General features: G+C 66.7%; 1 protein-coding gene across 3 annotated transcripts; it reads left to right on the forward strand.

Annotated features, from left to right (window-relative positions):
• The first annotated feature begins 559 nt into the window (after nt 1-559).
• LIMK1 (LIM domain kinase 1) lies at nt 560-10859 on the forward strand. 3 transcript variants are annotated; one of them, XM_039563088.1, is made up of 17 exons: nt 560-666; nt 2458-2554; nt 3073-3159; nt 5284-5422; nt 6046-6155; nt 6236-6427; nt 7189-7294; nt 7382-7566; nt 7642-7825; nt 7908-7994; nt 8205-8336; nt 8448-8507; nt 8610-8675; nt 8764-8920; nt 9007-9062; nt 9543-9700; nt 9791-10859. In XM_039563088.1, the coding sequence occupies exons 1-17, from the start codon at nt 609-611 to the stop codon at nt 9939-9941; spliced, it is 2025 nt and encodes a 674-aa protein (XP_039419022.1). In that variant the 5' UTR covers nt 560-608; the 3' UTR covers nt 9942-10859. The 3 variants fall into 3 exon arrangements, with proteins under 3 accessions (XP_039419022.1, XP_039419023.1, XP_039419024.1); XM_039563089.1 differs by lacking the exon at nt 3073-3159; XM_039563090.1 differs by lacking the exons at nt 560-666; nt 2458-2554 and adding an exon at nt 4838-4901 and having other exon boundaries at nt 3092-3159.
• The last annotated feature ends 5018 nt before the right edge of the window (nt 10860-15877 follow it).

The raw sequence follows: 15877 nt of genomic DNA on the forward strand, positions 1-15877 counted from the left end.
CGGCCTGGGCCACGTGGGGGACACCCGTGATGGTGGGGCGACACCCGTGCCCTGCCCATGGGGCTGGCCTGGCGTAGCTGGGGACACCACGCTATGGTCAGAGGAGGGTGGGGACGGCTCCATCGCCCCGTGAGCTCCGCGTTCCCCGCTGAGCTCCGCGTTCCCCGCTGAGCTCCGCGTCCCGCCGTGAGCTCCGCATCGCCCCGTGAGCTCCGCATCGCCCCGTGAGCTCCGCGTTCCCCGCTGAGCTCCGCATCCCCCGTGAGCTCCGCGTCCCGCCGTGAGCTCCGCGTCCCGCCGTGAGCTCCGCGTCCCCCCGGGCCCGAGCGTGCAGCCGCGAGCCCCGCCCCGCCCCGCCCCGCCCCCGCCCATTGCATTGGCCACGCCCAGCCAGGCCACGCCCATCAATGCCCACGCCCCGCCCCGCCCCGCCCCGCCCCCCGGCCGCGCAGGCGCGGTGCAGGCGCCGCGGTCCCGCCCGGAGCCGCAGCGGCAGCGGCAGGGCCGGGGGGGCCGGAGCGGGGCTGCGCCCGCGCGGGGACCGCCACCGCCTCCGCCTCAGGGCCCGGCCCGGCCCGGCCCGGCGCGGCGCCGGCCAGCGCGCCTGCATGAGGTTGATGCTGCTGTGCTGCACCTGGAGGGACGAGCCTATGGGAGAGGACGAAGGTGCGTGACCCCCCGAGCCCCCCCCGCCTGACTCAGCGCTTCCGCCGCCGCTCGGGCCCCGAGACCCCCCCAGCCCGGCTCGTGCGGCCCCCCGCACCCTGCCCGCATCCTCCCCGCAGCCCCCAGCCAGCCTCGTCCTCCCCAGCGTCCCCGCGCCCCTGCATCCTCCTCGGCACCCCCATCCCGCACCCTTGCGCCCCCAACATGCCCCCTGCGCTCCCCACCCAGCCCGCATCACCCCTGCGTCCCCCAAATGTCCCCCTGTGCCCGTAGTTCATTCTTCATCTCCCCCCTGCACCCCCTCACCCAGCCCGCATCCCCCCCTGCATCCCTCTCTGGTCTGGTTCCCCCTTGCACCACGATATCCCCTGCCGCCCCATCCAGCCTGCACCTTCCCCAGAGCCCCCCTGCATCACCCTGCACCCCTACATCCCCCTCTGGAACCCCTCTCCCACACCTTATATCCCCCGTGCCCCCCACATGTCCCCTGCACTCCCCAGCCACCCTGCATCCCTACTGCACCCTCAGATCACCCCCTGCACCTCTTGCTCATCTAGCCCACGTCACCCACTGCATCCTCCACTGCACCCCTAAATGTCCCCCTGCACCCCTCACCCAGCCCACCTCACCCCCTGCATCCCACCCTACATCGCTCTTCTGGCCTGCAGCCCCCTGCACCCCCACCCAGCCTGTGTCCTCCATACACCCCCAAATGCCCCCGTGCAGCCCCTGTTCACCCTGCATCCCCTCTGCACCCCCAAGCCTTCCCTGTACCCCCTGTTCAGCCTCCATCCTCCCCCTATCTTTCCTTGTACTGCCACCCAGCCTGCATTCCCCCCTGCACCCCCAAATCTCCCCCTGTCCTCCTCGTCAAGCACTCTCCTCCTGTGCACCCTGCCTGCATCCCTGCCTGCACCCTCCCAGCACCCCACATCTCCCTCTGCACCGCCACACTCCCCCATCTCCCCTGCACACCCCACGTGCCCCTCCTGCACCCCCTGTCCCCTCCAGCCTGCATCCCTCCTGCACCCTCACATCCCTGCTGTGCCTTCCTTCCCCTCTGCACTCCCTGGAGCCCTGATTGCCCCCCACACACCCTGAGGACTTGCACCCCCAGGACCTCTGGAGACCTCCTCCACCCCTCTGTGTCCCCCCATGCACTGTGCAGCCCCCAACCCCCACTCTGCACCCCTCGCCCCCCTCCCTGCACCTCCACTCCACATCCCCCTGCAGCCCCTGTGCTCCCCTGCACCCCTTTCCAGCCTGCAGTCCCCCATCCTGCACCCATGTGTGCTCCTGCATCCCCCAGCACCCATCCTGCACCCCTCTCTGTCCCCCCCATTCATCACCCAACACCCATTCTGCATCCCTGTGTGTCCTGCTGCATCCCCCAGCACCCACCCTGGCCCCCTCTGTGTCCCCCAGGATCCCCCAGCACTCATCCTGCTGTCGCCCCATGCACCTAGCACCCCCAGCACCCATCCCACACCCCGCCATCCTCCCGGGATCCCTTGGTGCACCCATCCTGCCCCTCTCCACCCTCCCGACACTCTGTGCCCCCATCCTGTCCCCTGTGCCTCCCCTGCACCCACGGTGTGCCCCCATCCCACCCCTGCCCTGTCGCCAGCCCTGGGGACGTGGGTGCCACGACCTTGACCCATTCCAGGATCAATGGGTGGGGGATGGAATTCGCCACCGCGGGCAGAGGGATTTCATGCCGGGTGCTGCTGTGGGTGGCCAGGCCGGCCGGGGGGGTGACAGCACTGTCCCCTCGTGTTCCCCTGGCCGCAGGGACCGACCTGCCGGTGTGTGCGAGCTGCGGGCAGGGCATCTACGATGGGCAGTACCTGCAGGCGCTGAAGGCTGACTGGCACGCCGACTGCTTCAGGTGGGACCCACCGGGGGACAGCGGGGACGCTGGGGTGGGTGGCACTGCGACCATCGGGATGGCGCCGGGGACACGGGGATGGCATCAGGGACATGGGGATGGATGGTGTCATGGCACCGGCATGGATGGCCTTGGGGACAGCGGGATGGCGTCGGGGACAGCGGGATGCTCTGCAGGGACAGGGGCAGTGCTCCCTCCCGCTCCGGCCGTGGCACGGACACGCGTGAGGCTGTCACGGTGTCGCTCGCCGGAGCGTGGCTGTGGCTCCTGGCACCCGTGGGAGCCCCGGCTGAGGCCAGGCCTGCTGCCTGTCCCTCGCTGTCCCCTCCTGCCGGGTGACAGGGTGCGCGTGGTTGATGTCACCCGCCCCCCTCCCTCCCTGTTTCCTCTTTCACTCGAGCCCTCCCGGCAGCTCCAGCCGCTGGAGCCCCGAGAAGGAGCAGGAGAAAGGGCCCGGGCCGGGGAGCTGGGGGTGCCCGGGACCTGACGGGGTTCCCTGTGGGGCTGGGGGTGCCCAGGGTGTCCCCGGGGTGTGTCCCTGTCCGGTGGAGGAGGATGCTGGCGGCGGTGCTGAGGAAGAGCCGTGTCCTGAGCGCTGGAGCCAAGTGAGTGGGAGTGGGATTGAAGTGGGAGCGGGTCAGGATGGGCTCTGCACCCCAGGGACCCCCGGGGGGCTCAGCCTGTGCCCCCCATGCTCGGCTCCCCCTCCCTGGGCCATCAGCCCCAGTGAAGCCACCCCGGGGCCGCAGCTGGATCCGGTCCCCCCTCACGGGTGAGCGGCTTCCGGCAGCGCTGGGCTTGCTGAAAGCCTTCCTCCCCCTGCCCCTGCTCTTCCTCCTCCTCATCTTCTTCCTCTCCTCCCTCTCCCCTTCTTCTCCTCCTTCTCCCTCTCCCCTTCCCCTTGTCCTCCTTTTCCCCCTCCTTCTCCCCCTCCTGCTCTTCCTCCTCCTCCCTCCCCCCCTCCTCCTCCCGCCCCCGCCCCCAGCCCAGGGGAGGTTCGTGCTGCGCCATCGGGCGGGGGAGTCCTCGCGCGGTGACGTCATGGGGTGGGGAAACTCCGCGCCGTGACGTCACCGCTGGTTGGTATTCCACCTGCGCGGCCGGGTGGGGGGGGGGACTGCGACAGTCCCCGGGCACCCCCCGGCATCCCCCGCGGCGTGTCCTGCAGCAGCCCCGCACCCTACAGCAGCCCCGCACCCTACAGCAGCCCCACACTGCAAATCCCCTACAGCAAATCCCCTACAGCACCCCTCACACCCTACAGCAGCCCCACACTGCAAATCCCCTACAGCAAATCCCCTACAGCAGGCCCCGCACCCTACAGCAGCCCCGCACTGCAAATCCCCTACAGAAAATCCCCTACAGCACCCCCCGCACCCTACAGCAGCCCCCACACCTTACAGCACCCCCGCACCCTACAGCAGCCCCACACTGCAAATCCCCTACAGCACCCCCTGCACCCTACAGCAGCCCCCACACCCTACAGCAGCCCTGCACTGCAAATCCCCTTCAGCAAATCCCCTACAGCATCCCTTGCGTCCTACAGCAGCCCCACACTGCAAATCCCCTACAGGAAATCCCCTACAGCACCCCCTACACCCCCTCAACACCTTCCTCAAGAGGAACTCCCCCCTTGCAGCCCCTGCACCCCTCCTGCAGCATCCCCTGCCCCCATTCAGCACTCCCCTATAGAAAATCCTCTATAGCCCCCCTTCTGCACCCCCAGCCACTCCCACAGCCCCACACAAACCCTCTCTGGTCCCCCCTGTCCCCTCCCCCACAGCCCGATGTGCTCCCCTGTAGCCCAAACCTGAGAGCCCCCTCTGCACCCCCTGCTCTTGTCACCCCCTGCACCCCCCGGCCCCGAGCAGCTCCCCCTCCCCCTGTGCGCCTTGCGGATCGTCCCAAGGCTGGCACATCCCTCTGGCTGGCTGTGCCAGGGTAGGGGGGCTGTGACCAAGGGGGCATGTCCATCTGTCCCTGACCAGGCTGGCACATCTGTCACCAGGGTGGGACATTTCTGTGTGTGTGTGTGCCAGGCTGGCATGTCCCTGAGCAGGCTGGCACATCCCTGTGTGTGTCCCTAACCAGAGTGGGACATCCCTCTGTCCCTGATTAGGGTCACAGGTTCCTCTGTGTGCCCGTGACCAGGCTGTCACATCTGTGAGCAGGGTGACAGATCTGTGACCAGGGTGGGACGTCCCTCTGTATGTCTGTGATCAGACTGGCATGTCACCCTAGTCATGGATAGAGGGACATGCCCTTCTGTGTATCTGTCACCAGGCTGGGATGTCCCTCTGTCCGTGACCAGGCTGCCACGCTTGTGACCAGTCTGTCTCATCCCTCTGTAAGTCTGTGCCAGGCTGGCACGTCTGTCACCAGGGTGGCATGTCTGTCACCAGTCTGGTACACCCCTCTGTGTGTCTGTCCAGGCTGGCACATCCATGCAGGGCTGGCACTTCCCTCCTCATGCCTCTCCCTGCCCCACGTCCCCTGCCCTGTCCACCCCGGTGTCCCCACGTGTCCCTGCAGCCCCAGCCTGCACTGTCACCCCCGGAGTCACCTGCTGTCACCCTGGGGATGGTGACACATTGATGCAGTGGCCCTGCAGCTGTGTAGGAGGTGGGGGAAGCGGCTTGCCCAGAGAGCTGTGGCGTGGGCGAGCACTGGCTGCGCCCCAGGGTGACAGTGGGGACGAGGTGACAAGGGGGTCCCTGTCGCTGCCGCAGGTGCTGTGAATGCGGGGCCTCCCTGTCCCACCAGTACTACGAGAAGGATGGGCGCCTGTACTGCAAGAAGGATTACTGGGCACGCTTCGGGGAGCTGTGCCACGGCTGCTCTGAGCAGATCACCAAGGGGCTGGTCATGGTGAGCACCACAGGGTCCCTGGGGTCTGTGGGTTGGTCATGGTGAGCACCACGGGGTCAATAGGGTCTGTGGGGAATTTTCATGGGGTCTGTGGGGTGGTCATGGTGAGCACCACAGGGTCCCTGGGGTCTGTGGGTTGGTCATGGTGAGCACCACGGGGTCAATAGGGTCTGTGGGGAATTTTCATGGGGTCTGTGGGGTGGTCATGGTGAGCACCACGGGGTCTGTGGAGTCTATGGGCTGGTCATGGTGAGCACCACGGGGTCCCCAGGGGTGGGATGTGGAGCCTTGTCCCATAGCTGAGCTCTGGGGAAGCGGGGGAGGTGGGGAGGGGGTGCAGACCCGCAGCACTGCTGGGTGTGGCAGGGGCATCCTCTACGTTTTAGGGGGACCCTGGAGGGCCACGTTGGGGTTGGGGGATGCAGAGGAGAGGCTTAGGGTGGTGGGAGATGTTCCTGCAGCCACCCCCAGCCTGGTGGCACTTTTGTCCCCACCATCCTGTGGCTCAGCCTGCCCTTCCCACAGCACTGGTGCACCCGTGGGTGCTCCCAGCCCCCTCTGAGCCCCAGCCCCACCCTCAGTGCGGGGATGCGGGCTCCCGGGGCTGATGGCGTTGCCCACAGGTGGCCGGGGAGCAGAAGTACCACCCCGAGTGCTTCAGCTGCCTCAACTGCCGCACCTTCATCGGGGACGGGGACACCTACGCACTGGTGGAGCGCTCCAAGCTCTACTGGTACGGCTGGGCTGGCCTGGGGGGCTGGGGGGACACGGCCCCCGGCACCCCCGCCCACCCTCCCGCTCCGCTCCCCGCAGCGGCCACTGCTACTACCAGATGGTGGTGACCCCGGTGATCGAGCAGATCCTGCCGGACTCCCCGGCCTCCCGCATCCCTCACACCGTCACCCTCGTGTCCATCCCCGCCTGCTCCGACGGCAAGCGCGGCTTCTCCGTCTCCATCGACCAGGGCTGCGGCACCGAGCACCCCCGCACCGTGCGCGTCCGAGAGTGCGTCCCTGAGCCCTCTGCCCCCGTCCCCTCCCCAGGGCTGGGGCATCCCGCACCCCTTCTGCCCCTGGGATCCATCCCAGGGACACCTTTTGGGGGTGGGAGGAGGAGAGATGGGCCTGGGGGTGTCCCCATTGTCCAGGTCTGGCCTGTTGGGTCTGTGGTGGCATGTCCCCAGATGCAGGGGGGTTTGTGGGGGCTGTGCTGGTGTGTTCCTGGCCATGCTGGCATTGCCCCGTGTGGCAGGGTGGGCTGAGGGTACCATGCATGTCCCCGTGTGGTTGGGGTGGCTCGTGGAGACATTGCCAGCATGTCCCTGTCCAGCAGGAGGGACCCATGAGCAACGTGCCTGTTGTCCCCATCTAGCAGGATGACTCTGGGGACCATGACTGCGTGTCCCCATCCTAGAGGGCGACTCATGGGAGCCATGACAACGTGCCCCCATCAAGCAAGGGTGACCCGTGGGCAGTGTGCCTCCGTGTCCCCGTCCAACGAGGGCAGCTTGTCTGCATGTCCCCTGCCAGCAGTGGGTGTCTTGCCCACACATCCCCACCTTGCAGGGGGTAGCTTGTGGGAACAGTGACTGCATGTTCCCAGAGGTGACTCGCAGAGAACATGCCACCTCCTTGGGACAGTGACAGGGGGGTGACTCCGTGGGCACACTCACTGTGATGGTGACAGCCGGGTGACCCCATGGGCAGTGTCCCAGCACACCCCCCTGATGGTGACAGTGTCAGGGGTCTGACCCCCTGTCCCCACAGGGTGGACCCGGACTGCATCAGCCCTGACATGAAGAACTCCATCCACGTGGGCGACCGCATCCTGGAGATCAACGGGACCCCCATCGGCCACGTGCCCCTGGACGAGGTACACTCCACTCCCCCTGCCACACCCCCAGCCAGCCCCGCTGCCGCCCCGTCCCCAAACCCGCCCCACCGCCACTTCCCTCCGCAGATCGACCTGCTGATCCAGGAGACGAGCCGCCTGCTGCAGCTGACCATCGAGCACGACCCCCACGAGCCCCTGGGCCGGGAGCCAGGGCTGGCGGGCAGCCCCCCGCCCGCCCCGTGCAGCCCCCTGCACTCGCCGGCGCCCGCGCCCTGCGAGGACCCCGCTGCCATGCGCCAGCGCGCCGTCACGTAAGGCCGCCCCGGCCCCTGCCCCAGCCGGGTCCCCCCCGCCCTGGCACTGACCACTGCCTGTCCATCCCCCAGGAGGAGCTGCAGCACGGACAAGTCCCCGGGCTCGGGCTCCGTGGGCTCTCCCGCATCCCAGCGCAAGGACATCGGGCGCTCCGAGTCCCTGCGCGTCGTGTCCCGCGCCCACCGCATCTTCCGCCCCTCCGACCTCATCCACGGAGAGGTGCTGGGCAAGGGCTGCTTCGGCCAGGCCATCAAGGTGGGGCAAGGGGCACGAGTGGGGGGGGGCTCGGCTCCCTGGGATGCAGCGGGGGTGGCTGAGTCCCTGCGCTCCCGGCCAGGTGACGCATCGGGAGACGGGCGAGGTGATGGTCATGAAGGAGCTGATCCGCTTCGACGAGGAGACGCAGAGGACCTTCCTCAAAGAGGTGAGCGTCCCCTGTCCTTAATCCTCCAGGCTGGGGGGATGTGAGGGGGGGATCTGTCTGGTCCTGGCCCCTGCCTGGGCACAACCCCTGGAGAGGGGTGACCGGGCCCCGTGGGTGCAGCCCTGCCCGCTGAGTCTACAAGCAGCAGCTCTGTCAGGGGCTGTGGGAGCCTCCGGGTGTCACGGACATGGGGCTGGGGGTCTCCTGCAGGTGAAGGTGATGCGCTGCCTGGAGCACCCCAATGTGCTCAAGTTCATCGGGGTGCTCTACAAGGAGAAGAGGCTCAACTTCATCACAGAGTACATCAAAGGGGGCACCTTGAGGAGCCTCATCAAGAGCATGGTGAGCACTGGGGGGCAGGTCGGTCCCCCACCACCCCACAGCCCCGGTGGGGCTGGGGACCCCTCTTCCTTTTCCATTCCCTGACAAATTCCCCCTTCTCCTGCCCCCCAGGACAGCCACTACCCCTGGAGCCAGCGGGTCAGCTTCGCCAAGGACATCGCCGCCGGCATGGTGGGTGCCACCGTGGGGTGGGTGGGTGGGTGGGATGGGTGCTGCTGGGTGGGGGGGCCACGGTGTGGGGGTGCCCCTGCTCTCAGCCCACCCTTCCCACAGGCCTACCTCCACTCCATGAACATCATCCACCGCGACCTCAACTCTCACAACTGCCTCGTGCGGGAGGTGAGTCCCACCCTGGTGCTGTCCTCCCCCGGCCTGGCTGGGGCTCTCAGTCCCCTCCCCCAGGCCTCACCCCTGCCTGTCCCCCCAGAACAAGAGCGTGGTGGTGGCTGACTTTGGGCTGGCGCGGCTGATGGTGGACGAGAAGAACCAGCCCGAACATCTCAAGAACCTGAAGAAACCGGACCGCAAGAAGCGCTACACGGTGGTGGGGAACCCCTACTGGATGGCCCCCGAAATGATCAACGGTGAGGGGAATGTGGCCATCCAGGGCTCTGTCCCCAGGTGGGGGACGCTTGGTGGGGCAGGGCCCTGACCCTGTCTGTCCCTGCAGGGAGGAGCTACGATGAGAAGGTGGACATCTTCTCCTTCGGCATCGTTCTGTGTGAGGCAAGTGCCCCTGGGGCTGGGCTCTGCCATGGATGCTGGGGTCCTCATGGTGTTTGGGGTCACTCCCCCAAGGTTGGGGTGTCCCCCTTGGCGTTGGGGCGTTTAGAGTCTCCACTTTAAGATTGGAGCTGCTTCCCTTGGGCTTGGGGTCCCCCTAGGCTTGGAGTCCCCATTGTATTTGGGTTCTCCTCCAGGATAAGGTTCTCCCCCTTGGGATTGGGGTCTCCCTTTTGGAGTTGGGGTCCTCACTGTGCTTGAATTGCCCCTCTTGGGCTTGGAATCCTGCCTTGGGGTTGGGGCCTCTCCCCTTTGGTTAAGGGTCGCCCTGTTGGGGTCTCTCCCTTGGGGTTGGGGTTTCTTCATTGTGTCTGGGCTCCCTCTTGGGCCTTAGACATCTCCCCCTTGGGGCTTAGGGGTCCCTGTTTGGGGTTGGGGTCCCCCCTTGGTGCTGAGCCCGCCCGTCCCTGCCGCTGCCCGCAGATCATCGGCCGGGTGAGCGCTGACCCCGATTACCTGCCCCGCACCACCGACTTCGGCCTCAACGTCCGGGGCTTCCTGGAGCGCTACTGCCCCCCCGCCTGCCCCCCCAGCTTCTTCCCCATCGCCGTCTGCTGCTGTGACCTGGACCCCGAGAAGAGGTGGGTGATGGATACCCCAGGGGATGCCTGGGGCCGGGGCCGGGCTGGGGGCAGAGCCGGCGGAGCTGCCACGTGTGCCCTTGTCCGCAGGCCGTCCTTCGCCAAGCTGGAGCAGTGGCTGGAGGCGCTGCGCATGCACCTGGAGATCCACCTGCCACTGAGCTCCCAGCTGGAGCAGCTGGACCGGGCCTTCGGGGAGACGCACCGGCGGGAGGGGGGGCTGCCCGCACCCCCCCGGTAGAGCCCCCGCCCGCACCCTCTGCAGCCACGGGAGAAGGAGCCACGCCCGCCGCCAGCCGCTCCTGGGGCTGCCCCACCCCGGGGCTGGACCCCCGGGCGCGCCCCGCCCCGCCGCCCGCCCTGCCCCGCCCCGGGGAGCCGGTTCTCCCCGGGGCCGCATGGCCCTGGGCACCCCGTGGCCCTGGGCACCCCCACGCCGTAGCTCTGACCGCCAGGACCAGCCCGGCCGGCCGCACCGCGGGGACCGTCCCGTGTCCCCGTGTCCCCCACCCCGGCTCACCTCCCGTTTGCACACCGGGGCTGCCCCCGCCGAGCCCCGCGGGCTCCCCGGCCAGAGCCGCGGGCCTCGCGGCGGTGCCTTGGCTTTCCGTGAACTTGCACTGCGACACCGGAGGGACCCCGCGGCCCCCGGGGCGCCCTCGTAGCAACGCCCTCGGCCGGCCCCTGACGCTGCTCCCGCCGGCACCCCGGGCTCGGGGGGCTGCCGGCACCCCCGGCCGAGCGAGGGGGCCGCGGGGACGGGCACGTAGCGGTCCCTGCCGCCCCCGCGCCTCTGCTGCCGTGCTGAGCCCTGACCGCGCAGCCCTGGGGATGGAGGGATGTGGGGCCGCGGCTCATCTCGGTCCCCCTGCCCTGGGGGGCCCGGGGGGTTGCGCCACGCGGTGCTTTTCATGCTCTTTATTCAGGTTCATTTTTCTGTAAGATATTTAAAGAGAAGAGTTTGTATTATTTTTTCATACAACGTAGCGTCTGCCATTTGTCACTGCCTCGGTTCTGCTTTCCCGAAGGGATCAAACTGTGAAGCCTCTCCGCGCACTTTTGCCCGGGAAGTCCAAGGCGACCTCTGCGGAGGCGGGAAGGGAGCTCAAACTGTGATGTACCCCGAGCCGTGAGTCAATAAATCCTTCCCCGCTCGCTGCCCGGCCTGTTGGCAATCGCTCGCCTCCCCCGGGGGGGCTGGGAGCTCCTGGGGAAACTGAGGCAGGAGGGGACGGTCCCTCTGCCCAGGGTGGGGCTGTGGCACCGGCCGTGGTGGCATCCACCAACTCGCTCACCCGCAGTGCTGTCGTCCCCCTTTGTGCTGTCCCCACCCCTCTGTGGGTACCCCCAGCCCTGGGACCGGAGCCATCCCTGCCTGTGTCAGCAGGGCCCCCAAGCCCTGCGGCCCCTCGCTGGCCTGGTGGCCATGCCCGCTGTCACCCCAGCCCTGTGACCGTCGGTGCCGTGGAGCTGCTTTGCCTTCGGTGTAAAACCAGCCCCAGGGACAGTGAGGTGGCTCATGCTGGGGTAGCCCATAGCCCTCCCCTGCTGTCCCTCTGTCCTTGTCACCTTCCTGAACCAAACTGAGGTCCCCAAGGTGGGGAATCTCCGTCCTTGGGGGATGCTGAGCTTTGTGAGCTGGAGAAGACCTGGAACCCGAGGAGCTGAGGGGGGAGGGATGGGGAAGGGGTCCCCAAGAATGGCCCCAGTGATGCTGCAGCTGGGGAAGGAGCCTGAAGGGGTCCCAGGATCCATCAGGAAACCTCATGGCTTATTGCTCCGGGGGGGCCAGGGGGACGTAGTGACAGTGGCTCTGTCCCCCTCCCGGGGTGGCTCCTGAGTGCCTGCTCCCCAGTACCCCAGTGAGGGACAGGGGCCAACACCCTGCCTGGTGCCACGGGCTGTCACCACCCTTGGTGACACCGCACTGCCCTTGGTGCTGACTGTTTGCTCTGGGAGCAGGACACTGTCACTCCCTGGGAACGTTGGGGTGAGGGACCCACTGTGGCCATCACACCTGGGAAACACCACAGTCCCCAGTCCCCTGCTGCCACAGGAGAGCAGGTCTCCGGGAGACCCCCAGCCCTGCAGCAGGAACCCCTGAACCCCCAAACCCCTGGGACCTGCCCAGCCCCTCACCCAGCCGGGTGCAGCTGTGGGTGTGCTGTGCCCGGTGGTGTCAGGGACACCACACCCACTGCGACACTTGCTGGTGGCCCCTGGGGCAAGAGCCAGCAGCTGGCCACAACAAGTGGCCACTCAGTCACCCCTGTGACCAGCAACTCACCCCAGACCAAGCTGGGACCCCCCCTCACCAGGCAGGGAGGTGGCTCTGGCACAGCTGCACTGGCCTCTTGCTGTCACTGTCACCCCAAAGCCCCCCCGGAGGTGTGCAGTGCCCTGTGCCCAAATCCAGCCCCAGTCCAGCCTGACCCAGTGCCCGTGGGAGGGGCTCATCCCAGCACCAGCACCTGGCTGTCCCCTCCAGCCATTCCCTCCCAGGAGGGACAGGGCCACCCAGACCATGTCACAGGCCACCAAGAGCTGCCACCGCATCCACTGTCCCCTCCCAGGTCCTGCTCTGTGCCCACCCTGGGATGTCCTTGGTAGGGTCCTGCCCACGCCTGACCCCAGTTTGGAATGGTGGCACGTGGGGAGCCAGGGTCCACACCAAGGGGGTGGCCGAAGGCACCGGTGGCTCTGGCAAGGATACCCTGAGAGCTCCGGCTCCAGCCGTGACCCATCGGCCACGGGTTTGTCACCTTCCTCGAGGGAAAGTTTGGGGCTCCAGTGCAGAGGGAGAAGGGCAGGTTCTCCCAGAGTCTGGGCAAGGGGGGCACTGCTGCTGCAGGGACCCTCCTGGGGGACATCTTGTGACAGGGGTGACAGGCAGAGGGTCCTTGTGAGGCTTAAGATGTGCAAGGAGAGGAGGTGCTGGGGGCCAGTCTGGACACCCAGCTCCATAGGGAGGTGTGGAGATGGAAAAGGATTCCTGGGATCCCACCAAGGCACCTGACTCTGTAGGGAGGTGTGGGGCTGGAGGAGGTCACTGGGATCCCACGAGGGTGCCCAGCTCCGCAGGGATGTGTGGAGCTGCAGAGGGATCATTGGGTCCAGCTGGGGTGTCCAGCTCCATGGGGACATGGGGTCTGGGCCCCATCCCTGGCCACAGCAAGACTCAGCCCCACATGAGGATTTCCCAGAGCAGCCAGTGGCTCTGGGATCCTCTGGAGCCCTTTCCACCTCAGCCCATCCTGGCTTTGAGCCAGAGGCTGGACTGGAGACATCCTGGGACCATTCCTGTCCTCCAGCCCTCTGATCCCCCTCCTGCATCTGGCACATGGCTCTGCGGCGTGTCTGTCGTGGTTGGCCCTGTCCCCAGCGCCACCTTTGTCCCCTGGGTACAGGATCCATCCCTCTGGCTCAGGACCAGGGGCTTTGTGTGGGTCTGGAGCAGCCTGAGCCCTCCCTCGGTGGTTTGGTGTCACTGTCCCACCTCTGTGTCCCCCTCTGCGGCCTGGGCTGCGATAGGAGCCACCTCCTTGGGTCACACGTGTCACCAGGACCTGGTGGCTCCAGGGGAATGTCCAGATGCCCAAAACCCCGGTGGAGCTCCGAGGCCAATGGTGAAGGGTCGGTACCTGACTGCCTCAATTTCCCCTTCACTGGAGCGGGGTGTGGGACGTGAGGATGGGAAGAAGGGCTGTCACTGCAGCTCCTGTCCCCCCTCAGGTGTCCTCTGGTCCCTGACAGGTGAGACTGGCCAAATCCAGGCAAGAAAATCCCCTGGGACACACGTTCCCGCCTCATTTGCCAGCAGTTTTTGTAAGGTCTGCATAAGCAACACTGGGAATGCAGCTCTGCCATCCTGCCCCTCTCTGCCAGCTGGGGGCACATGGGGCCCATCCCCAACCCCACTGCTGCTCTTGTGGGGACACAGCACCTGGGAGGGGACAGCTGGGGAGCCCTGGAAACCTCAGCTGCTTCTGCTGGGAAAAGTGGCTTCTCCTCAGTCCCGCTGCCATCCTCCCCCAGCTCCAGCACAGCCCCTTCCCACTGGGGCTCCGGAGTGGGAGGTGAGTGATGGGTGCTCCTGGTTTCCCAATGCCACCAGGTCCCCAGGCAGGACCAGGGATGGGCAGCATCGACTGGTGAATCCTTTGTGAGGGATTTGGGGGCTGGTGACACGTGATGAGTTGTGGGAAGGTTCAGTCCAAGGAGGGCAGGGGGCCTTGTGTGGGCAAGGCTTGGGGTGGGACCACCTGGGCTCGTGGGTTTGGATGGCTGTGCCACCGTCCCCACTGCTGTTGTCACCATCCCATAGAGCTCATCCCATGCCCAAACCCCTCTGAGGGGCTGGCACTGCCCGGACTCGGGGAATGTGGACCCTCAGAACCCCCAGGCTCTGAGCAGGGGCTCCCTGCAGAGACAACCCAAGGACAGGGACACTGGGATGTGGGCGTGGGGAGCTGTGGGACCCTGACAAGTGGGTTTAGGGGACCCTGGTGTGTGGGTTTGGGGAGCTGGAAGGCCCTGGCATGTGGGTTTTGGGTTTGGGGGCAATTGGCTGCTCTTTAAGACCCAAGCACAGGGAGCAACCCAGGCACGGGCAGCCCTTGTGGGCTCAGACCAAGGGGAAGAGGCCCAAGGGCAGGAGTTACACCCCAGGTTTTTGGGGTCCACCCTGAACACAGACCCCCCGACCCACTTCATCCTTGTGCTGGAGCAGCTCTTGGGGAGCACTGTAGGGTACCTGATGTGGCTCATCTTTTCCACTGTGTGAAAAATGAGTTTGTTCCCGGCTTGGAGTCTGTTTGGCTGCTTTGGAGAGTGGAGAGCAGGGCTTCTGCCTGTCTGGTGGCTTTGGGGATGGACCCCTGGGGCTCTGTCCCCTGGGCTGTGTCACTGGGAGCAGCAGCGAGGTGCTCCTGTCCATGCACATGGCATTCCTCGGCCCAGCCACCGCGCTGGGAAGGCCCCAAAACGCGACCCGTTGCAAGAGAAAGAGCTAAAAATAGAGGTTCTCACGGATGCAGGGAAGCATCCGAACATGTGGCCTCCGGACCCGCCAGCAGCTGAGCACGGGGCTGACCCCAGCCCCATCCCATGCCTGGCTGACACCCTGTGGTTTCCATGACCCCAAATCTTCCCCTCGGACCCTCCTGTGAACCTCCCAGCGCCCCGGCCCCGTCTCGGTGCGGGTGATGCAGCGGGGGAGCCGGCAGCCCCGGCGCAGGCAGCGAGGAGGTTAAACTCCCCACGCCCGCCGGATGCAGCATCCTGGGCTGGGCTCTTTCCATCTTGTTTTGGTTTGGAGGAATAAAAGCTTTGGCAGCAGCAAAGCCGCTTCCCAAAATAACTCAGCCTCCCATGGTAATTATAGAGCTCTGGGCCCCGGTAGCGAGCGGAGACTTCCCAGCCGGGCCGGGACCTGGGATCGCTGCTGCCGCCGGGCCGAGGGACCCCGGCGTGCCTCGGGGACCTTGGGGACCTCTCCACCAGTGCCAGCCTCCCTGGGCGTCACCATCGCTCCCCTTTGCGTCATCGCCCAGCCAGGAACGTGCAGCCCCCTGTCCCCTCCCGCTCCGCCCCTGATCCCTTCAGCTTTTAATGCTCTGTGTAAAGCCCAGGTTGCAGCTCCCCGGCCTCGATGGGCATTGGGCTACCGGAGCGAGGCCGTGGCAAGCGGGTGGCCGCTCCCGGCTGTGCCCGCTGGCCAGGCCGAGAACACCCAGCTCGGCCCAGCAGTGCCCGGCTGAGAACGCCCGGCTCATCCCGGCAGCGCCCGCTCGCCCCCGCGGGGCTCAGCGGTACTCCTTGAAGGGCAGGGAGAGCCCGGGCTGAGCTTCTGGAGCCCCCGAGCCCCTAATCCCCGGTAATCTCGGAGGAAAGCGCTGCCTGTGGGGATTAGGGATGTAAACAGTCACCCTCACCTGCCTGCCCCTACCTGACCCTGCCTGGACCCCCCAGCCGGCCAAGGTGGAGTGCTGGGAGAGCGGGATCCCTGCCTGGAGCCCCCAAATATATAGGGTCGAGGTGGCCACCGGTGCTCTCTGAGGCTGCGTCGAGCCTGTGATATTTATTTATGGGAATAAAGGGAATGTGGAGCCATCTGGACACAGCCTGGCTCTGTCATGTCCGAGGGGAAGAGACTCCAGGCGGTGACAAGGCTGGGGA

This window comes from Corvus cornix, chromosome 19, assembly GCF_000738735.6.
Source record: "Corvus cornix cornix isolate S_Up_H32 chromosome 19, ASM73873v5, whole genome shotgun sequence".
Taxonomy (NCBI): Eukaryota; Metazoa; Chordata; class Aves; order Passeriformes; family Corvidae; genus Corvus; species Corvus cornix.

Bases quoted from the DNA above. Each gene is read 5' to 3' on its own strand.
- LIMK1 (XM_039563088.1), top strand. From the start codon at position 609: ATGAGGTTGATGCTGCTGTGCTGCACCTGGAGGGACGAGCCTATGGGA. The intron at 7,567-7,641 runs GTAAGGCCGCCC...TCCATCCCCCAG, and splicing joins ATGCGCCAGCGCGCCGTCAC to GAGGAGCTGCAGCACGGACA. The intron at 9,701-9,790 runs GTGGGTGATGGA...CCTTGTCCGCAG, and splicing joins GACCTGGACCCCGAGAAGAG to GCCGTCCTTCGCCAAGCTGG.